This window comes from Rana temporaria, chromosome 3 (genome assembly GCF_905171775.1).
Source record: "Rana temporaria chromosome 3, aRanTem1.1, whole genome shotgun sequence".
Taxonomy (NCBI): Eukaryota; Metazoa; Chordata; class Amphibia; order Anura; family Ranidae; genus Rana; species Rana temporaria.
In genome coordinates this window covers 482,164,804-482,188,952 of record NC_053491.1, presented here as the reverse complement: position 1 = coordinate 482,188,952, position 24,149 = coordinate 482,164,804, and the positions used below count along the sequence as shown (strand labels likewise).

Below are 24,149 nucleotides of genomic sequence, written 5' to 3'. Positions count from 1 at the left end.
CTACCTACCTATACCAAAAATATTATTGCAACATTTCACAAAAAAGGTAGAACAACTCACGGTTTTGTAGACAGATATACATCGTCCAATATCCTGTGAAACAAGAAGTCGCGCTGTGCCGCTGCTGACACCGCTATGCTGGGTCTGGAAGCTGCTGTAGATTCTGAATTGCAAAGAAGAATCCCAAAGAGAGGGCTGTAATGAAAAAAAAAATATGTTTTCATTGTTGTCCATAGGGACACAGGAAACTACCATAGCCCGGGGGCCAGATGTGACCCTTAGCAACTTACGTTTCTGTAATGTAGACAGATATAAGCTCAAATCGTCCAATGTCCTGTGAAACAACAAGGCGTGCTGTGCCGCTGCTGACACCGCTCTGCTGGGTCTGAAAGCTGCTGTACATTCTACAAGATTTGCAAAGTAGAATCCCGGAGAGAGGGCTGTAATGAAAAAAAAAATATGTTTTCATTGTTGTCCATAGGGACACAGGAAACTACCGTAGCCCGGGGGCCAGATGTGACCCTTAGCAACTTACTTTTTTTAATGTAGACAGATATAAGCTCAAATCGTCCAATGTCCTGTGAAACAAGAAGTCGCGCTGTGCCGCTGCTGACACCGCTCTGCTGGGTCTGGAAGCTGCTGTAGATTCTACAAGAATTGCAAAGAAGAATCCAAAGGGCTAAAATGAAAAAAAAAAAAAAGTGTGTCATTGTTGTCCATAGGCCAGGACACAGGCCCAATAACAGCAATGATGGGGGTTATATGTTTGCAAATGACACCTATGCCCAATAACAGCAAACATATTACCTCCCTCATTGCTGTTTTTGGGCCTAGGTGTCATTTGCAAACATATTACCCCCCTCATTGCTGTTATTGGGCCTAGGTGTCATTTGCAAACATATTACCCCCCTCATTTGCAATGAGGGGGGTAATATGTTTGCAAAGGACACCTAGACCCAATAACAGCAATGAGGGGGGTAATATGTTTGCAAATGACACCTAGGCCCAATAACAGCAAACATATTACCCCCCTCATTGCTTTTATTGGGCCTGGGTGTCATTTGCAAACATATTACCCCCCTCATTGCTTTTATTGGGCCTAGGTGTCCTTTGCAAACATATTACCCCCCTCATTGCTGTTATTGGGCCTGGGTGTCATTTGCAAACATATTACCCCCCTCATTGCTTTTATTGGGCCTAGGTGTCCTTTGCAAACATATTACCCCCCTCATTGCTGTTATTGGGCCTGGGTGTCATTTGCAAACATATTACCCCCCTCATTGCTTTTATTGGGCCTAGGTGTCCTTTGCAAACATATTACCCCCCTCATTGCTGTTATTGGGCCTGGGTGTCATTTGCAAACATATTACCCCCCTCATTGCAAATGACACCTATGCCCAATAACAGCAATGAGGGAGGTAATATGTTTGCAAATGACACCTATGCCCAATAACAGCAAACATATTACCTCCCTCATTGCTGTTTTTGGGCCTAGGTGTCATTTGCAAACATATTACCTCCCTCATTGCTGTTTTTGGGCCTAGGTGTCATTTGCAAACATATTACCTCCCTCATTGCTGTTATTGGGCATAGGTGTCATTTGCAATGAGGGGGGTAATATGTTTGCAAAGGACAACTAGACCCAATAACAGCAATGAGGGGGGTAATATGTTTGCAGAACAAAGTTTCCCAAGTCAGTCAGCAACTGTCAGAACACCCACCAGCGAGATTAGCTAAAGTAATTGTTCAGCAAAATTTTACATTTTAGATTGGGTGATGTTAGCAGGGCAACCCATAATAGACGTCATAAAACGACCCAGGTATCCCATGTCTAAATAGTATTCGAGTAATAAGTATTCTTACCTTTGTCTGCAGCTGAATCAAACTGCGCAATGAAGAAGATGGCTTCACGAGTCTTGCAGCTCTTTCCCGCCGTGCGTCTTCTCCTCATGCTCCCAGTCACGCCCAGCAGCACGTCAGGCAGTGGATGATCTGAGAGCTTTCATTGGGTAGCAAGCTAACACGTGACCTCCGGGCGCTCATTCTAAGTTACGCCCACTCGGACACGTCACCGCTAGCACAGGGTAGTGTGGGAAATGTAGTTTCTAGTTGCGGTTGACGATTTAATTTTTTTTTCTTTGACATTTCTGCATTGTCACCGCGTGCCCACCAAAACAGCTTGCCGTGCCGGGAGCGGCACGCGTGCCACGCGTTCGCCATCACTGCTATAGACTGCCATGACTTCGAATTATATTGGGTGATAGTTTGGAGTATATAGTATAAGTATAATTATTAGACCTCTGATGGATCGATTTACAAAAACAGGGGTTTGTTCCTTTAATTTTGTTTTTTATACCTCTGACTATAGAGTAATCCCTTCATTGGAACCTAAGTATTGTTAGAATGTAATGTACTATTAATATATGAATTTCTATATCACAATGTATTGATATTTATCTAATGTATAACATCTGATGTACCATCTACTTTTCATAATAAAATTAAACTTGATTGGAAAAAAAAAAAAAAAGAATACAAGCTTTTAAAATTAACACACTTGATTTTTCATGTTTGTGTCCCATAGACTTTAACGTGTTCGCTTGTTTGAACACATTTTTTGCCTGTTCGCAAGTTCTGGTGCGAACCGAAGAGGTGGGGTGTTCAGCTCATCCTTACTAGTCAACATCAACGCAAGTGGATTGCTAAGGGGCACCCAGAAAGGTGGAGTAGCCAGGAGCACCAGCAAGTGACCCCAGAGCAGGAGGATCAGGGCTGTTCTCTGCAAAACCATTTTAAGCGGTGAAAACTAAAATCTGTTTGGCAAAATTTGAAAAAGATCCAAAGGATGCTAAAAAGTATAAATACACATATAAAATATAATGATAATAAAATATAAATAACTCAGCTGGTAACTATGGCCAGTCATAGAGAGAGCAAAATTAATCCAGTTCAGTACTACTCGCCGAATTTCGATTGGGCAGGCTGATTGTACTGAAGTTACCTCAACCAGCCACCAGTACAACCAGCCTGTCAGGGTTTTGTCATTGGATTATAGCCGCCGACAGGGATGATTGTATTTTGAGGTCTGGGAAACCTGCTGTCAAAATACAAAAAGCTCCGTGGGAGGGATTCCCCCATCAACACATTCAGTGTTGATGAGGAAATTGAGCAATTTTCTTTCCTTCAACTAATGGTTGCAGGGAAAAAAATGCTTAAAGCGGGAGTTCACCCAATTCGTTTTTTTTTCCCCCTTAGCTTCATGCTCGTTTTTTCTAGGGGAATCGGCTATTTGTTTTAAAATATGAGCTGTACTTACCGTTTTCGAGATGCATCTTCTCCGTCGGCTTCCGGGTATGGGTCTTCGGGAGCGGGCGTTCCTTCTTGATTGACAGTCTTCCGAGAGGCTTCCGACGGTCGCATCCATCGCGTCACTCGTAGCCGAAAGAAGCCGAACGTCGGTGCGGCTCTATACTGCGCCTGCTCACCGACGTTCGGCTTTTTTCGGAAAATCGTGACGCGATACATGCGACCGTCGGAAGCCTCTCGGAAGACTGCCAATCAAGAAGGAACGCCCAGTCCCGCAGCCCATACCCGGAAGCGACGGAAGAAGATGCATCTCGTAAACGGTAAGTACAGGTCATATTTTAAAACAAATAGCCGATTCCCCTAGAGAAAACGAGCATGAAGCTAAGGGGAAAATGTGTTCTCCATGGGTGAACCTCCGCTTTAATGTGTGGACAGTTTAGGGATAAAGAGTGAGCAAGCCTCTTAAAGAAATACAGTAATACCTCGGATTGTGAGAAACGTGGTTAACGAACATTTCACAATACAAGCTATTATTTTTGTTAAATCCTGACTCGGTTTGCGAGCATTGTCTCTTGCAAAACGAGCATGATTCAAGCCTCTGCGGTGTGCAGTACTGCATTTGGCCAGAGGTGCGGGGGGCGCAGGTGACACTCAGTGCTGTTCGGAGCCGTTCGGATGCACTTGGAAACACTCAGAAATACTCAAACACTCATTCCCGAGGGTTTCCAAGTGCATCCGAGCGGTCTCCGACTATTTTCGAGTCTCTCTGCCCCCCCCTACCTCTGGCCACATGCGGTACTGCATGCAATAGAAGTCAATGTGAAAAGAATTATCTTCGTTTCCATTGACTTCTATGGGGAAACTCGCTTTGATATGCGAGTGCTTTGGATTACAAGCATTCTCCTGGAATGGATTATGCTCGTAAGCCAAGGTTCCACTGTATGCTCTTTAGCTTTATGTAAAAAAAAAGAAAATTGGTGGTGCCAGGGTAAATATGAAGATGTATCATCACTATAACTACAAAGGGTCAATGTTGAGATGTTCCATACACAATTACACAAATATTAACCACTTTTCAGCTTTCAGCGATGTCACACTTTGAGTGACAATTGCGCGGTCATACAGCGCTGTACCCAAATTTAATTCTTATTTTTTGCAGACAGAGCTTTATTTTTGTGGTATTGAATCCCCACTGGGATTTTTATTTTTTGCTAAACAAATAGTCTGAACATTTAACCACTTAAGACCCGGACCATTATGCAGGCAAAGGACCTGGCCAGTTTTTGCGATTCGGCACTGCGTCGCTTTAACTGACAATTGCGCGGTCGTGCGACGTGGCTCCCAAACAAAATTGGCGTCCTTTTTTTTTTTCCCCACAAATAGAGCTTTCTTTTGGTGGTATTTGATCACCTCTGCGGTTTTTTTATTTTTTGCACTATAAACAAAAATAGAGCGACAATTTTGAAAAAAAATCAATATTTTTTACTTTTTGCTATAATAAAAATCCCCAAAAAAGATCAGTTTAGGCCAATACGTATTCTACCTATTTTTGGTAAAAAAAATATATCGCAATAAGCGTTTATCGATTGGTTTGCACAAAATTTATAGCGTTTACAAAATAGGAAATAGTTTTATGGCATTTTTATTAATAATATTTATTTTTTTACTACTAATGGCGGCAATTTTTTTTCTTTTTTCATGACTGCGACATTATTGCGGACACATCAGACAATTTTGACAAATTTTTGGGACCATTGTCATTTTCACAACAAAAAGTGCTATAAAAATGCACTGATTACTGTGAAAATGACAATTGCAGTTTAGAAGTTAACCACTAGGGGGCGCTGTAGGGGGTTACGTGTGACCTTGTGTGTTTCTAACTCTAGGGGGGCGGGGCTGGACGTGTGACGTCAGTGATCGTCGTTCCCTATATCGGGGAAACAGACGATCACTGACATTGCCACAGTGAAGAACGGGGAAGTTGTGTTTACACACACCTCTCCCCGTTCTTCAGCTCCTGTGACCGATCGCGGGACACCGGCGGCGATTGGGTCCCGCGGACATGGTCACGGAGCTTCGGACCGGGTCGCGTGCGACCCACGGCTGGGCTCTTAAAGGTGACGTACCTGTATGTGCCTGTGCCCATCTGTGCCATTCTGCTGATGTATATCGGCATTGGGCGGTCCTTAAGTGGTTAAAAAAATAAAAATTCTTTGGGGCTGCTCTGATCATCAGGACACTGATGATACGTTCCCTGATTATCAGTGTAGATGTCCCCTGTGTGGATTGTGTGAGGAGAGGACTGCCAATAACTTGCAAAAGCTGTATACACTGTGATCCGCTGTCATTGGACACATGGTAAAAAGCCACTATACAATAATAAAAAATTGCGCTTATCAAAATAGAATGGTCAATAAAATTGAATTAGTATTTGACATAGAAGTGGAAATGGGGAGGCAGCAGTTCTGGTGCAGAAGCACAAAATAAAGAACAAAGCAAAAGGGGGGTTAGAACTGCGCCATAGCACCAGGACTTCGTATGATATAAAGTCAATGTAGCACATTAACCCTCAATAGGGTTATATAAAGTCTGTAATGTTCCAACAAGAACGTAATCCTGATGCATGGAATCCAGTATCACCGTTGATAGATAACACACTTATACAGGAGAAAGCCGCCACCACCAGAATATTAAGCAGCTTACCAGATCAAACAAATATAACAGCAGTCGGCTGTAACCCAGCCGCGGCCTTGGGGGGGGGGGTTTCCCCTTCTTGGAAATAGTACTCGCTCACTCAAGCCTGCCACAGACACCACAGGGTATATAGGAGATGATCCAAACGTGATACACAGCACACTTGTTGGAGTGAGAGCCCACCACCAGTAATAGAAGCAGCTTACCAGATCAAAAATTATCAGACAGCAGTCGGCTGTGACCCAGCCGCGGCCTTTGGGGAAGTTCCACTCCCTGGTAAGGAATCACCACTATCTCCCTCGGATGATACCAGGATCGCCACCGCACATTTATAAATAAAAAACGGCAAACATAGTATAATACCGTAGGGAAAAGGGTAATTTATTAAAAACATAGGACATTACTCACATGGTATGAAAATCAAACGAGTGTTTTAAAATTGCCGGCTGGCATGTACACAGAGCGTAGCCCTCCTCCAAACGTGATGACGTCACCGCATGTTCTCCCAGACGCGTTTCGTCATTGGACGTTGTCACTGTTCTTGGCTGTTTACCCCGATCCAGGATCAGATGTGTCTGAAGGACACAACGATCACAGATCCCTGTCTATGTACGCCGCAGGGGGCGCGTGGGAAGAACAACCATGGTAGGCCGCCAATAGACACCCTTCCGGAAATGTGCAACCACAATGTAGCCATCCATTCGCCTATAGCACGCTCGTGAAGAGGTTAATAAATCACTTAGACCAGAGCGTTACACCCATGAGTTCTCAGTTATCTGTAAGCCATTGTTCTAAATTTGGGGGATTCTTTAACACCCGACTTGGCACCAAGTGATTGGAAAACATAGCCGTTGTGTGCAAGCAAAGAGCATGATTGATAGCCAGTCTAAATCGGTCCGGTTTTAATTGCTGTCTGTGTCCTTGTTGTGGGAGTCATCCTCTCGTTTTTTTCTGGTGTCAACTGAAGGACAGAGATGGGAAATTGTGAGAAATCCAACAGCTGTCACTGAAATAGGAATTGAGCAGAAATCTTCCAATGGGATATTTCTTCTGGTGACAACTCTCTCTAGAAGGCGATTTTGCCTTATTTTGCAAAAATTTCCCTCTGACATTTCTCAGAGACAGCAAGTAAAGGGAGACGTGTATTTAGGACACTGGCAATAAATAACTAACAGGGGTTTCAACCTTTCCCTAATCTATTCATTATAAAAAAATGCTCCAAAATATTTCAAAATCTGGGACGTGATAACAAATCATTGTTTATGCTTCATGGAAAGAGATCTATTGATTTATTCACCAAAAGCGATCTCGGCTGTAGCTGCCATTGAGATGTCACTCATCTGTCTTCATCTCATCTTGTTATTGCAGAGAACATCGGAGACACTCAAACTGTCACACCGAGACCGACTACTATGCAGAATATAACGACGCCGCAGTGTGATCATTGTCCAAAAAAGACCGAACACCCCACCACACATCATACCACCGTGCTATCCACCGATCATACCACACAGGAACCTTCTCCTCCACCCAAACCCATAGAATACATTGTGGTTAACCTAGCGGGAGAAGTCTGTCTAAGAATAAAGGGAATCTTCAAAATAATGCGGAACACCACTGAGATCAGATATGTAAGTTATTTCTCATAGATCAGCAATTTATTGGAAGTTTTGAGTATAATCTAGAAGTTGTAAAGGCTCGAAAGTCAATGCCAGTGAAGAATGTAAATTCTAGTCATAGGTTAGGGCTGGTTTAGATCAGGGGCAGGCAAAAATAATCTTGTCTTATTGTCCACCCATGACTAAGTTGGTCCTGAGCCCCCCTGGGTGTAGTGGAGAATTCTTCTTTTTAAATGTATGGTTTGGAGAACTAGTCTCCTATCCCTGTGTTTTTTTTCCATCTTTTCTTGTTTGTAAACACCCTGAGGTGTACTTTTTTTCTGCCCCATTTAACATGGGGTGAGTATACTCAATACTCTCCATTCCCTTTTTGTTTAATTTGTCTAACATCACTCCCACCCCCAACCCCAATGTGCGCTGAATGAGGGACCTCCCCAGATCGGTTCACAGGTCCTCAATTAAACTTACAATGTTTAATATGAAGGGACTCAATGTCCAAAAGAAAGCAACTTTGCTGTTATTGGATCTTGGCAGGATGTGGACCAACATAGTCACAAGAGTCACAGAGTTTACGAAAGTAGCCGAACATGTAGTGCCGCGATTTAGCTCTACACGGCTCCTGCGCACCGACTAGGAGCCGTGTAGAGCTGACTGTGCAGGCGCCGTATAGAGCCGACTCGCAGCTCTACATGTTCTGGCTACTTTCGGAAACTCTGTGACTCTCGTGACGCGCCTACGCAATACGGGGGGGGGCGGCCTTATCCGCCGGGGGGAACATTTTCTGAAGGACATCAATCATCTGGGCGAACTCCCAGATTACATTGGGGCTCAGCAAATTTCTTAGTAAAAGCAGAACACAACACACACAGTAAAACATGTTAAGCCCTTCCCTGTCAGTGTCATTAGTACAGTGACAGTGCATATTTTTTTAGCACTGATCACTGTATTGTGTCACTGGCCCCAAAAAAGTGTCAAAAGTGTCAGTTGATGTCCACCGCAATATCGCAGCAATAAGTCACTGGCCCAGATTCAAAGAGATCTGCGCTATATTTGCGGAGGCGCAGGGCAACGATTTTGCCCTGCGCCCACGCAAATATTTTGCTCTGCCCTCGATTCACGGAGCAGTAGCTCCGTAAATTGCGACGGCGCGCCGGCAAAATTGCCGGGCGTAAGCGCGCGCAATGTAAATGATCCCGCCGGGGGCGGGAATCATTTAAATTAGGCGCGCTCCCGCTCCGTCGTGCATTGCGGCAAATGACGTTGCAAGGTCCAGCACCATTCACAAATCACTTACGCAAACGACGTGAAATTCAAATTTCACGTTGCGGGAACAGCGGGTATACTTTAGCATTGGCTGCCCCTACTATTAGAAGGGGCAGCCTTGCGCTAAAGATGCCGTACGGAAACTCCGTACCTTGCGTACGCAGGGCCCGCGCAACATTGTGAATCGGCGTAAGTATGCAATTTGCATACTATACGCTGACCACAATGGGAGCGCCCCCTAGCGGTCAACGCAAGAATGCAGCCTAAAATCTGCGTGGCATAAGAGCCTTATGCCACGCAGATTTTAGGCTGCAGTCGGCGTAACGAGTTCTCTGAATCAGGAGAACTCGTTACGCCGGCGCAAGTCAGCAATTGCGCTGCGTAACCTATGGTTACGCAGGCGCAATTGCTTACTGAATCTGGGCCACTGATTGCCGCCATTACCAGTAAAAAAAAAATAATTAAAAATCCATAAATCTTTCCCATAGGTTGTAGGCACTATGGGCCAGATTCACAGCCGAGATACGACGGCGTATCTCCTGATACGCCGTCGTATCTCTGTGATCCGCCCGTCCTAACTATGCGGCTGATTCATAGAATCAGTTACGCATAGATAGCTCTAAGATCCGACAGGTGTAATTGACTTACACCATCGGATCTTAGGATGCAATTCTATGCCGGCCGCTAGGTGGCGATTCCATTGCGGTCGGCGTAGAATATGCAAATGACTACTTACGGCGATCCACGAAGATCCGCGCATTCGTCGCAATCTCTTGCATCGCCGCTAGTCGTTTTTTCCCGTCGCAAAGTTAGGCCTGCTTTAACATGGCTTATTTTTAAAACAGCCATGTTAAAGTATGGCCGTCGTTCCCGCGTCGAATTTCGTTTTTTTTTTGCGTAAGACGTCCGGGAATACGAAACGCCGTAACGCACGTCGCATTTAAAAAAACGTTGGGGCGCCGTAATTTCGCGCAAAGCACGTCGGGAAATTTTAACACGGAGCATGCGCAGAACGTTTGGCGCGGGAACGTGCCTAATTTAAATGGTGCCCGCCCCATTTGAATTAGGCGGGCTTGCGCCGAGCGGATTTACGTTACACCGCCGCAAGTTTACAGGTAAGAGCTTTGTGAATCAGGCACTTACGCAGTAAACCTGCGGCGGTGTAACGTAAATCAGATACGTTACGCCGCCGCGGAGTAACGTAAAGCTCTGTGAATCTGGCCCTATAACTTTTGGGCAAACTAATCGATATACGCTTACTGGGATTTTTTTTACCCAAAATATTTTGCAGAATACATTTTGGCCTAAATTGATGAAGAAATTGTAGATTTAAAAAAAAAAAATATTGGATATGTTTTATAGCAGAAAGTAAAACCATATTGTTTTCTTTTATAAAATTGTTGGTCTATTTTTTTTTTTTAATAGCGCAAAGAATAAAGGTGTGGTGAAAAAAATGTAAACAAACTGTATTTGGGTACAGCGTCGCAGCATCGCGCAATTGTCAGTTAAAGTGACGCAGTGCCGTATCACCAAAAATGGCCTGGTCATGAAGGGGGGGGGGGGGGGTAAACCTTCCGGGCTGAAGTGATTAAATTGGGCCCCTGTGTCGTGTGTTTGGTGTTTTAACCAGACTACGTCTGCATTAATCCCTGTATAGTGTTTTTTTTTTTTCCATCTGTACTGATGCAAGTGTTGTACGTGACTTGTACTTTTATGTTGACATGCACTGATCAAGAAATAGAGAATTAAGAGAGAGAGATTATCAACTGTGAATTACTTTTTCTGCTAGGTTTAATTTAATCCCCTCACTACAAATGTCAGGCTATATGTAATAAAAGCATTTTTAAGCCATTGCCCCAATCTATCTTACATTGATCCTTATGTTCATTGTGTTCTTCAGATCACGTTCCCATCACCTCCAATACCAGAGGTTCTTGGATTTTGTCATGGCAAAGCACAGCTATTCCTTAAATTTCCAGAAGCAGAACTTTACCTGACATTCGTAGAGGTATGGAGGGCACAGACTGGGGGAGGGGTGTCATGGAGGGTAAAATATGTCTAAAGAATCACAGGATGTCCAGTGGGTACAGAGGCAATGGCAGTTAAATATCAATAGAATCTGCTTGTAATAGGAGGGGACTATTTGATTTGCAGACAGACAATGAAGTGGACAGTTTGGAATTTTATATGCTGAAGTCATGTTCTGTTTAACACACCATGTTATGTAGTGACCCAGTCTGTATGGCCACTTGTTGAATCCAAAGACATCGGATCACAAACCTGCTCACCCACTTTCCACTCTTATGACCCCCCCCCCCCTCTACATAATCCTGATTTTTTTTTTTTAACCACTTAAGCCCCGGACCTTTAGGCAGCTAAAGGACCCGGCCAGGTTTTGCGATTTGGCACTGCGTCGCTTTAACAGACAATTGCGTTTTTTTTTCATGACTGCGACATTATGGTGGACACTTCGGACAATTTTGACACGTTTTTGGGACCATTGTCATTTTCACAGCAAAAAATGCATTTAAATTGCATTGTTTATTGTGAAAATGACAGTTGCAGTTTGGGAGTTAACCACAGGGGGCGCTGAAGGGGTTATGTTTCACCTAGTGTGTGTTTACAACTGTAGGGGGGTGTGGCTGTCGGTCTGACGTCATCGATCGAGTCTCCCCTATAAAAGGGATCACTCGATAGATGCAGCCGGCCACAGTGAAGCACGGGGAAGCCGTATTTACATACGGCTCTCCCCATTCTTCAGCTCCGGGGAGCGATCGCGAGGGGGCGGCTAGAATTGAATAGCCGCGCCCTCATCCCGGATCGCTCCCCGACGATTTCCGACCGCCACATGTACCGGGGGGGGGGGGGTCCCAATCGGACCCCCGACCCGCAGAAAGGCTGGGACGTACATGTACGCCCATATGCCTGTACGTGCCATTCTGTGGACGTACATATACATGCGGCGGTCGTAAAGGGGTTAATACCTTTTTTGGGGGAATCACATCCCCACAGTACCTAGATTTTTGCCTAGGTGATATTAAAGTATTCATTGCCTACAGCCTCCTAGGATACCCATGCCATGCATTCTAGGAAGCTGTAGGGTAGTTTACTGTGCATGCACCACTTTATCCAGGGGGGTTGGCATTGTCTTACTAGTGTAGCCAGGTTGCTACTAAAGTTATGTTAAGTAGTTCATTGTTCTTAAAGGGGTTGTAAAGGAATTTTTTTCCCCCTAAATAGCTTCCTTTACCTTCGTGCAGTCCTCCTTCACTTAGCTCATCCTTTCATTTTGCTTTTAAATATCCTTATTTCTTCTGAGAAATCCTCACTTCCTGTTCTTCTGTCTGTAACTACAGACCGTAACTACAGACCTCTCTCAAGGCGAGGGGGGCTGATGGAGAAGTGAGGTGGGCTTGAAGAGAAGGGAGGGGGCTAAGAGAGAAGGGAGGGGGGCTTGGAGCAAGGGGGACTTGGAGAGAAGGGAGGGGGCTAAGAGAGAAGGGAAGGGGGCTAAGAGAGAAGAGAGGGGGCTAAGAGAGGAGAGAGGGGGGCTTGAGAGAGGGGGGCTTGGAGCGAGGGGGGCCTTGAGAGAGGGGGGGCTGATGGAGAAGTGAGGTGGGCTTGAAGAGAAGGGAGGGGGCTAAGAGAGAAGGGAGGGGGGCTTAGAGAGAAGGGAGGGGGGTTAGAGAGAGGGGGGCTGATGGAGAAGTGAGGTGGGCTTGGAGCGAGGGGGGCTTGGAGAGAAGGGAGGGTGGCTGAGAGAGGGGGAGGTGGGGGGAGAAAAGAAACCCCTAGCCTGGTTCTTGCAGTCCCACCTTTGTCCCAGTCTCTGTCTGCACTGCAGGTGTGTGTATGATGAAAGACAGTACACAGTACCTTCAATAACATGATGCCTTCCAATTCCAGTGGCTCCCGCAGCAGCCTGCGCCTCCTGCCCGTCCTCTGTGACAGCTCTGTGCCCCCAGTGAGCGGTGAGCCTGTCCTCCAGCTCCGGGCCTCGAATCAGAGCGCCATGCTCGGGAAGCATGGGGTACGCTGCGCCCGCTTTCCTCCTGGGGGAGGCGGTGTCAGGGGACGAGGTCAAGGAGGAGGCGGTGCGGGCTCTCGGCTTATCTGCGCTCCCTCCAAGGGTTGCGTGCTGCTGATTGCTGCCCACTGCCGCCGCGGCGCCGCACACATTTCTGGTGCTGCGTAGAGGACGAGGTGCATTAACGAGATCCAGGCGCCCTCTCCTCCTAGTAGAGAGCGCCGGCCCTGGGTGTGCCTGGGCATTCGGGTGTGCCCAGGCACACCCCACGCGCACGCCTATGATTCACGCGCACCGCAAACCAGGAAATGCGTGGTAATAAAGATTCAGGAATGACGGAGGATGAAAGACAAGCTCTATTTGAAAAGGTATATAAGGATTTATAATGGCAATCATTCGTTTTTTTCTTTATCAGCACCTGTCAGACTTTAATTTAAGTGGAAAATATTTTTAACTTTACAACCTCTTTAAGGAATCCATAGCATCATATTCTACAGTTACTGCTATTTCTCTGTTTCTTTTGGATTACAAACAATCACACAACACACAACTCACCCCCCCAATAACATTTTTCAAATATTTTTTACCCTACTGTTTGCTCTCTGTTCTCCTTTCTTCCCCTTTTCTCTCTCTCCCTATCCATCTTTCTTGTTCGTTCTATCCCTTCTTCTTTCTCTCCATTTTTCTTTGTCCCCTCCCCCCACCTCTCTTTCTCCAGAACCGGAATTCACATCTCAGGAGCCTATAGGCCAGGGGCGTGCCTAGAGCATTTGGCACCTGGGCCGGATCCAATATCTGGCACTCCCCCCACGTTAAAAAGGTAAAAACACCCCACTGTGCCCCCTGCATACCTCTGCATCCTTCAATATCTTTTTGTTACTACTGTGTACCCCTCTCCACAACTGCACCTCTGGACTCCTTTACATTACACAGCACCCTGCATCACTGGACCCCTTTACATCTCATAGCCCCCTGCACCTCTGGACCCTTTTACATTACACAGCCCCCTGCACCAATGGACCCCTTTACATCACATAGCCCCCTGCACCTCTGGACCCCTTTACATTACACAGCACCCTGCATCACTGGAACCCTTTACATTACACAGCACCCTGCACCTCTGGACCCCTTTACATTACACAGCACCCTGCATCACTGGACCCCTTTACATTACACAGCACCCTGCACCTCTGGACCCCTTTACATTACACAGCACCCTGCATCACTGAACCCCTTTACATTACACAGCACCCTGCACCTCTGGACCTCTACATTACACAGCCCCCTGCATCACTGGACCCCTTTAAAATTACACAGTACCCTGCATCACTGGACCCCTTTAAAATTACACAGCACCCTGCATCACTGGACCCCTTTACATCTCACAGCCCCCTTCACCTCTGGACCCTTTTACATTACACAGCACCCTGCACCTCTTTACATTACACAGCCCCTGCACCACTGGACCCCTTTACATCACATAGCCCCCTGCACCTCTGGACCCCTTTACATTACACAGCACCCTGCACCTCTGGACCCCTTTACATTACACAGCACTCTGCATCACTGGACCCCTTTACATCTCATAGCACCCTGCATCTCTGGACCCCTTTACATCACATAGCCCCCTGCACCTCTGGACCCTTTTACACTACACAGCCCTCTGCACCCCTTTACATTACACAACACCCTGCATCACTGCACCCCTTTTACATTACACAGCCACCTGCACCTCTGGACCCCTGCATGTTACACAGACACCCCCTCAGTGCAGACACCCCCCCCTCAGTGCAGACACCCCCCCCTCAGTGCAGACACCCCCCCCTCAGTGCAGACACCCCCCCCTCAGTGCAACCCCCCTCAGTGCAACCCCCCCTCAGTGCAACCCCCCCTCAGTGCAACCCCCCCTCAGTGCAAATCCCCCCTCAGTGCAAATCCCCCCTCAGTGCAAATCCCCCCTCTGTGCAAATCCCCCCTCTGTGCAACCCCCCAGTGCAAACACCCCCCCCTTAGTACAACCCCCCTCAGTGCAAACCCCCCTTAGTGAAAACCCCCTCAGTGCAAACCCCCCTTAGTGAAAACCCCCTCAGTGCAAACACCCCCTTAGCACATCCCCCCACCCCTTCAGTGAAATCCCCCCAGGTGCAAACACCCCCCCTCCCCATTCAGTACCTCAGATCATCGCATGCAGCGCCACGGCACATGGACAGAAGGTCCCCTCGGCCCCTCCCCCTCTGTACACACAAACAGAGAGGAGTGGGCTGTGCCTGTGTGCCGACCACCGCTAACAGCCCGTGGCTGTGAGAGGAGGGGATGGATGGTGCTGCGGTGTCACCCCGCAACCCCCCCTCCTCTTGTACCGTGGTGCTCGGCGCTCCAATTCCACGGCGCTCATCGCTGCAGTCGCGGGGGGGAGCCAACCCCCCACGTCAGCTAAAAAAAAAAAAAAATTAAAAAAAAATATATATATATATATATATATTTTTTTATTTTTTAAATCGGGATGGTGTCACCCCTCTAGTGGGTGTCACCCGGGGCGGCCCGCACCCCCCGCACCCCCCTAGCAACGCCTCTGCCTGTAGGCACAGGAGTCCCGGCATTCCACCCTCCAGGAGTGACATAGCCGATGTCCTCTTAATTGGGTCCCCCATACCTCTTACATTCCATGAGATAATAGCCAATGTTTTATCCTGCATCTAGGGATATGAATATAGTGACAAGCAAGTCAAGTCCCTTCTGGTAGCAAAGATCTATATTTATCCTGCTCCATGATGTATAGTCTCCCAGATCAAGCTCTAACCTTCCTCCTCTTGGCTCGCCCCTTCCCGTCCACTTCTCCTGTAACTTCAAAGACATTAATGTTTGTGATGCACGCTCCCTAGTTCCTTCCCTAGTCCCTCCCTTCTTCCCTCCCAACCCACCCTCACCCTGCCCAACTAGGCTCCCCTTTGGGGCTTGTCCTGTGACCTCCCTTCTTACTCCCTCACTCATCCCAACTAAGACACTCATCCAATTCCCTCCCACCCTCTCTCCCCCCAAGGTAGGAGGAAGAGATTCTAGTAGTTAATGTTTACTTCAAAGAGGAAGAGGCTAGACTCCCCCCCCCTAAAGATGTTTGCCCCTAACAGGGGAGAAAGAAAAAAAGAAGGGCGAAGCCCCTAGTGATTTAAATGATTAAGACATAAACATAATCATCCTCAATTATTAATAAAAAAGTGGAGAAAAGGGAGAAAAAAAAAAAAGGAAAACGGGGAAAAAAAAAAACCATATCAGCATTACTACTATATTACTACATCTTATCAAATGCTACCTAGATATTACATACATTTTGCCCCCCTAAAGATGTTTGCCCCTAACAGGGGAGAAAGAAAAAAAAGAAGGGCGAAGCCCCTAGTGATTTAAATGATTAAGACATGAACATAGTCATCCTCAATAAAAAAAAAAAAAAGGGAGAAAGGAAAAAAAAAAAACCCTATCAGCATTGCTACAATATTACTACATCTTATCAAATGCTACCTAGATATTACATACATTTTGCCAAAATGGCGTAAAGAAAAAAAATATATATATTTGTTTCTCTGTAAACATTCCCCACTAGTAAAACAAAAGAAAAATTAAAGGACAAAAAAAGAAGAAGAAAAAAAAGGGAAAAAGGTTCCCCCTCTTAAAGTCCCCTAATGCTTAAGACGTAGAGGTGAGGGTCCTCAATTAGTAGTAAAAAAAAAAAAAAAAAAACACCCTATCAACATTGCTACATTTTTTTCCCATGCCACCTATATATTGAAAACAATTTGCCAAAGTGGCATCAAAAAATATTTGTTTCTCTATGATCATTCCACTTCTAGTAATGTAAAAGAGAGAAAAGGGGTGCTACCCCCCTCTCTGGTGAGTCACCTAGTGTTAAGAGCGTGAAGGAAAACATCCCCCATCCTTAAAAGACTTTTAGAGAGGAAGCATAACGATATATTATTACTTAAGTGTTGCGTAAACTTCTACCAAAGTGCCAAGGTGTTATATGTGTTTCTCTGTTCCCATTCCCCTTTAAAAAAAAAATGAAAGAAAAAAAAAAAAAAGGAGCCCCCCCCCCCAAAAAGAGGGGAAGAAGAGGGGGAGAGAAAAAGAAGGGGGGAGGGAAGGGAGTCACTCCCCCCCCCCCAGTAAACAAACCACCCAGTGTCTATGCCCTAAAACTGGGCTGCATTTTAAACTGTTTGGTGGACCTTCCTACATGTAAAACATTATTAAACACCACAAAAAGACACCAAAGACACCAAAGGAAAAAAATGGGGAAAGGAGAAACCCCCTCCAACACAAAAAAAAAGAGGAGAAAAAAAATGACATACTAAAAAGGGGAAAAAATAAAAAATGGAAAAAATAAAACAACCAAAAAAAAAGAGGGGGGGGGAGGGGCTAGAAACCAAAATTTTATATATATATATATATATATATATATATATATATATATATATATATATATATATATATATATATATATATATATATATATATATATATATATATATGTATATATATATATATATATATATATGTATATATATATATATGGAGAAAAAAGAAAAAAAAAAGAGGACGTGTATATGTCCATCTTCCATTTCTCCCCGTCTGGGGAAATGGGGGCAAGACAATCCAAAAAATTATATACTAGGCCTCGCTGTCTCTAGAAAGCTATAGTTCTGTTTTCTTGTCTTCCAGCCATCTTGCCACCTCCTCTGGAGCATCAAAAAAGAAAGTCCTACCCAGAGCTGTAACCCTCAGTCGGGCCGGATACAAAAGAGCATAAGTGACCTTATATTTTTGTAGAGTCCGTTTGATAGAAATAAACACAGCTCTGCGCTTCTGTAGTTCGGGTGAAAAATCAGGATATATTGAGACCCTTACTCCATTATATGTGATGTCTCCTAGCTCTCGAGCTTTTTGAAGCATAATCATTTTATCGTTATAGTTGAGAAGCTTCAGTAGCATGGGCCTGGGGTACGCCCCTTGCTGAGGTGCTTTAAAGGGAACCCTGTGGGCCCTCTCTATAGAGAAAAATGATGATAAAGTACTAGCACCGAAGATTTCCCTGCACCATCCCTCCATAAAAACTATGGGATTTGGACCTTCACAACACTCAGGGAGGCCTATCACTCTCACGTTGTTCCTACGGAGCCTATTTTCCATTATATCTAACTTAATTGCTTGGAGACCTGTTTGCTCCTGAAGCCCCCTGAGTTCACCCTGAAGGGGATACAAAGCATCTTCTACAGCACTTAATCTTTCCTCCAATTCGTTAGTCCTTGCCACAGTCCTTTGCAGCTCTTGATTCATAAAAGAAGGGGGGAAACTCCTACAGCAGCTGCTCTTGTTTAGGTAGCAGCTAATAGCACGGTTTACACTGCAGGACCTCCTCACTCCTCACTGTCCCTTGCTCGTCCAGAGCGCAGCTCCTATGATAGACCACGAGGAGCTAGTGCCAGCACACGGCCCGAGATCTCGCGGTCTCCCGAGATCTCGCGGGATTCTCCAGGCAGCTCCGTACTCTATGGGGCTTCCAGCCAGGCGTCTGAGCTCAACAGTCCGGGTCCCTCTGTACCTCCTCGCGGCCAGCTCGCAGCCGTTCTCCGGGTGGGAGGAGGAGGCGCGGCTACTCTGGGGCAGGGGGAGATAGAGAAAAAAAAAAAAAAGGGGAGCTGCAGCCCTCGGGAACAATCCGCGGCACACTGGACCACACTAAAGAGCGCCGGACAGCTTCAGTCCCTAGGTAAGACTTGACTTGGGTTTTGTGTGCGTTAAAAGTTGCTTATGCTTCCATGCAGAGGCAGATCATGCAGAGGCAAATCAAAGCAGCGGGGAGAGAGAGCAGAGAGGTAGACAGAGGCGTTGCTAGGGGGGTGCTAGGGTGGTGCGGGCCGCCCCGGGTGACACCCACTAGAGGGGTGACACCATCCCGATTTAAAAAAAAAATATATATATATATTTATTTTTTCATTTTTTATTTTTTTAGCTGACGTGGGGGGTTGGCTCCCCCCCGCGACTGCAGCGATGAGCGCCGTGGAATTGGAGCGCCGAGCGCCGTGGTACAAGAGGAGGGGGGGTTGCGGGGTGACACCGCAGCACCATCCATCCCCTCCTCTCACAGCCACGGGCTGTTAGCGGTAGTCGGCAGTCGGCACACAGGCACAGCCCACTCCTCTCTGTTTGTGTGTACAGAGGGGGAGGGGCCGAGGGGACCTTCTGTCCATGTGCCGTGGCGCTGCATGCGATGATCTGAGGTACTGAATGGGGAGGGGGGGTGTTTGCAGGGTGCTGTGTAATGTAAAGGGGTCCAGAGGTGCAGGGGGCTATGTGATGTAAAGGGGTCCAGTGGTGCAGGGGCTGTGTAATGTAAAGAGGTGCAGGGTGCTGTGTAATGTAAAAGGGTCCAGAGGTGAAGGGGGCTGTGAGATGTAAAGGGGTCCAGTGATGCAGGGTGCTGTGTAATTTTAAAGGGGTCCAGTGATGCAGGGTACTGTGTAATTTTAAAGGGGTCCAGTGATGCAGGGGGCTGTGTAATGTAAAGAGGTCCAGAGGTGCAGGGTGCTGTGTAATGTAAAGGGGTCCAGTGATGCAGGGGGCTGTGTAATGTAGAGGTCCAGAGGTGCAGGGTGCTGTGTAATGTAAAGGGGTTCAGTGATGCAGGGTGCTGTGTAATGTAAAGGGGTCCAGAGGTGCAGGGTGCTGTGTAATGTAAAGGGGTCCAGTGATGCAGGGTGCTGTGTAATGTAAAGGGGTCCAGTGATGCAGGGGGCTGTGTAATGTAAAGAGGTCCAGAGGTGCAGGGTGCTGTGTAATGTAAAGGGGTCCAGTGATGCAGGGGGCTGTGTAATGTAGAGGTCCAGAGGTGCAGGGTGCTGTGTAATGTAAAGGGGTTCAGTGATGCAGGGTGCTGTGTAATGTAAAGGGGTCCAGAGGTGCAGGGTGCTGTGTAATGTAAAGGGGTCCAGTGATGCAGGGTGCTGTGTAATGTAAAGGGGTCCAGAGGTGCAGGGTGCTGTGTAATGTAAAGGGTTCCAGTGATGCAGGGTGCTGTGTAATGTAAAGGGGTCCAGAGGTGCAGGGGGCTATGTGATGTAAAGGGGTCCAGTGGTGCAGGGGGCTGTGTAATGTAAAAGGGTCCAGAGGTGCAGGGGGCTATGAGATGTAAAGGGGTCCAGTGATGCAGGGTGCTGTGTAATGTAAAGGGGTCCAGTGATGCAAGGGGGCTGTTTAATGTGAAGGGGTCCATTGATGCAGGGTGCTGTGCAATGTAAAGGGGTCCAGAGGTGCAGTTGTGGAGAGGGGTACACAGTAGTAACAAAAAGATATTGAAGGATGCAGAGGTATGCAGGGGGCACAGTGGGGTGTTTTTACCTTTTTAACGTGGGGGGAGTGCCAGATATTGGATCCGGCCCAGGTGCCAAATGCTCTAGGCACGCCCCTGGCCTATAGGCTCCTGAGATGTGAATTCCGGTTCTGGAGAAAGAGAGGTGGGGGGAGGGGACAAAGAAAAATGGAGAGAAAGAAGAAGGGATAGAACGAACAAGAAAGATGGATAGGGAGAGAGAGAAAAGGGGAAAAGGGGAAGAAAGGAGAACAGAGAGCAAACAGTAGGGTAAAAAATATTTGAAAAATGTTATTGGGGGGGGGGGGGGGGTGACACCATATTTTACCGCACCAGGTGACACCAAACCTAGTGACGCCACTGCCTACAGGAAACACATTTGACTAGGGATACAGTCGCTCTGCTAAATAGTCAGAGATTTCAAGCCCAGTACCATTCGGTACACTCCTCCTATTCAAGGGGGGTGAGTGTACTGGTGGGGAGAGGAATAATGTTCTCTTGTATAAAATCCTGTATTGACGATCAGGGTCGGTACATATTCCTTTTTTGTTTAATTGAGAATAGACCATATATTCTGGCTAATATTTATATTCCACCCCCATTTAAGTTTGAGGTTCTATATAGGCTCCTTGAGTTTACGTCAGACAAAACCGGAGTCCCAGTGATAGCTGTTGGTGACTACAACGAGGTGCTGGATAGAAGCCTTGATAGATTCCCCCCTGGGAACAAATCTACCACTTTAAGTGAGGGCCGACTGGCAAGGTTCCTGGAGGAAATAGGGCTGAGGGACATATGGCGCACCTGCAACCCACGGACACGTCAATATTCGTGCTATTCTAGCTCTTACCGAACTCTTTCTAGAATTGACATGGCGGTGGGTAGTGAGGAAATACTGCCCTTGGTGAAGGGGGTAGAGTATGGCCTCAGGGGGGTTTCGGACCATTCCCCGCTGGTGCTGACAATCAAAATAGGGGTTAAGGCTCCCCGTAACGAGTGGAAAATTAACCCGGGCTGGCTCGAGCTGATTGGTGACTCGGGAGACCTGGTCCCTAGTTTGAAAGAGTACCTACAAATCAACATAGGGTCGGCACCGACGGGGGTGGTCTGGGACTCTTTGAAAGCTTTTTTAAGAGGCCTTTTGATCCAACAGGTAGCAAGAGTCAAAAGAGAAGGAAGAGAGCGAGAGGGTAAACTTGGATTGGAGGTGGCCCAAGCAGAAGCAAGGTTTATTGAGGAGCCTACTCCAACCAGGCAGAAAGAATGGCTGGGGAAGCAGCTGGAGCATAAAACAGCCATCATGAGGAAGCTAGAGAGCAAGAGAATACTACAGAGGCAGTGTCAATTTGGTGAAGGGGAGAAAGTGGGCCGTATGCTATCGCTTTTGTGCAGAACTAATTCCCCTCCATCAAATGTTCCAGCAATAAGGACAGCAGGGGGAAAAATCTCGACTAATGGCCAAGTGGTGATAAACACGTTTTGCGAGTATTACAAAACGTTGTATAAATCCAAAAAAGGGGCGAGGCGCGGCGATATGGAAGACTTATTTCAAGCAATAACAGTCCCCACGTTGCCAGTGAAGGACATGCAGGACCTGGAGGCACCAATTACCCTAGAGGAAATAAAGCAAGCAGTGGCTGGCATGCCTAACCAGAAGTCCCCAGGCCCCGATGGGCTCCCAATAGAGGTATATAGGCGATATGGGGAGGTACTATTACCAGAATTGCTTAGGACCCTGGAGGGGGCAGTTAGCGAGGGGGCACTTCCTAGTTCAATGTCGGAAGCGACCATAATTGTAATTCACAAGGAGGGGAAGGACCAACTGGACCCTTCATCCTACCGCCCAATATCGCTATTATGCACTGATGTAAAGATCCTGGCCAGAGTACTAGCGACTCGCTTAAATAGATGTATTAATTACTTAGTCCATCCAGACCAGTCAGGTTTCATACCAGGTAGAGCAACCAGTACCAATATTAGAAGGCTCTTTCTGAATCTACAGGCACCAATAGACAACGGGGGCTCTAGAGCGGTGTTGTCACTTGACGCGGCAAAGGCCTTCGATAGCCTAGAATGGTCATACTTATGGAAAGCGCTAGAAAATTTTGGTTTTGGACCTCTCTTTATTAGCTGGGTTAGATTACTCTATAAGGAACCAAGAGCTAAAGTTAGAATAAACAACGAGTTGTCAGAAGTGTTCCACCTGGAAAGAGGGACGAGACAGGGGTGCCCTCTGTCCCCCCTTTTGTTTGCCCTTGCCATGGAGCCCCTGGTTATTATGGCCAGGACGAGGGCAGACATAAGGGGGTTCAGAAGACAGATGGGGGAGGACAGGATCGCACTATTTGCAGATGACGTGTTGTTTTTTTTAGGGAACGTGGAAACTTCACTAGACAGAGTGATGAAAATGGTCGGGGAATTTGGACAGTTTTCAGGTCTTACTATCAACTGGGAAAAATCTGCCCTGTTACCATTGGATCCACTTGGCCCCCAGACATTCCCAGGCATCTCGCAATTGAGTGTGGTCACCAAACTAAAATATCTAGGGATCTGGGTTACGAAGGATGTCACGCAATATGCAAATATTAATATCTCCCCACTTCTACTCAAATTAAAACAAAAATGTGATATATGGAAACGGCTGCCGTTGTCGGTAGCAGGACGCTGCAACTTAATAAAAATGATATGGCAGCCACAGATACTATACCTGCTCCATAACTCTCCGATCTGGCTAGGGCAAACGTGGTTCAAAAAAATAGAGACGCTATTCAGAGAACTAATATGGAGGGGGGGTCAAGCCCGGATTAGCCTGCAAACATTACAACTGCCGGTAAAAGAGGGGGGCTTGGCGGTTCCACACCCTAGACTATACTTTGTAGCAGCTCAGCTGCAGCATCTGGCGGGTTGTGGAACCACAGAGCCAGATAATCCCAATAGCCGATTGCTGTTACCAGGGAATCCCCATAGGTTACTCGTGGAAGCTTTAGAGGCAGACTTTTTCTACAAATGCCCGACTACAAAATTAGTGAGTAAAATATGGCAGACAGCAAAGGACTTATTAGGGGTATGTCGGGGTAACAGAATTTTCCCCTTTATGGAATAATAAAAACTTACAGGAAGTGATGAATATAGAGAAACCAGTGGAATGGGAGAGACGGGGTATAACCCGGTTAATACACTTAGTCGAGGGTGTCACCATAAAACCATTCTCTGCATTGGTAAGGGAATATAACATTCCAAATAAGACATTTTATAAATATCTCCAGGTGCGCCATGCCATCCAATCACAATTTGCCTTACAGACACTTACATGGACCCAGATCCCCGCCCTCCTTAGATTAATTAAGGCAAGAACAGCAAAAGGCCTAATTTCAGTAATGTACATCACTCTGGGGACTAAAGCAATAAGCCGAGCGGGCCCCAATAAGAGCAGAGATGGGTGGGAAAGGGACGTCGGGACAGTAACCCCTGAACAGTGGGACAAGATCCTGCATCGAGGAGTTTTGGTCTCAATAGCTCCAGCGCAGAGACTGTCCCACCTGTTCCTATTGCACAGGGTATATTATACTCCCCAAAAATTGTTCACACTAGGGTGGAGGCAAAACAACGAATGCCCAAGATGTGGAGGTAAAGGTGATTTCCTGCATATGGTTTGGAGGTGCCCAAAGCTCTACAGCTATTGGGTGGAGATAACTGAGAGGATTAATAGGGTTTTTGGGTCTTTCCTCGACCCAGTGGCGCTGACCTGCCTGCTAGGATGCATGGAGGACAATCAAGTTCCACCTGGCAACCTGGAAGCAATATTAAGATGCCTTTTTCAGGCACGCAAGATAATAGCTCAAAAATGGCAAGCACATGCCCCCCCGTCCATAGAAAATTGGGT

The 24,149-nt window shown here is 46.6% G+C and overlaps 1 protein-coding gene across 2 annotated transcripts in view; it reads left to right on the top strand.

Moving 5' to 3' along the window:
* Positions 1 to 24,149, top strand: part of LOC120933683 — a 207,750-nt gene that overhangs the window by 9,254 nt on the left and 174,347 nt on the right. For both annotated transcript variants that reach the window (XM_040347023.1, XM_040347022.1), the window contains exons 2-3: positions 7,369 to 7,631; positions 10,783 to 10,890. In XM_040347023.1, the coding sequence (XP_040202957.1) occupies positions 7,369 to 7,631; positions 10,783 to 10,890 (371 nt within the window). The remainder of the gene's footprint in view (positions 1 to 7,368; positions 7,632 to 10,782; positions 10,891 to 24,149) is intronic.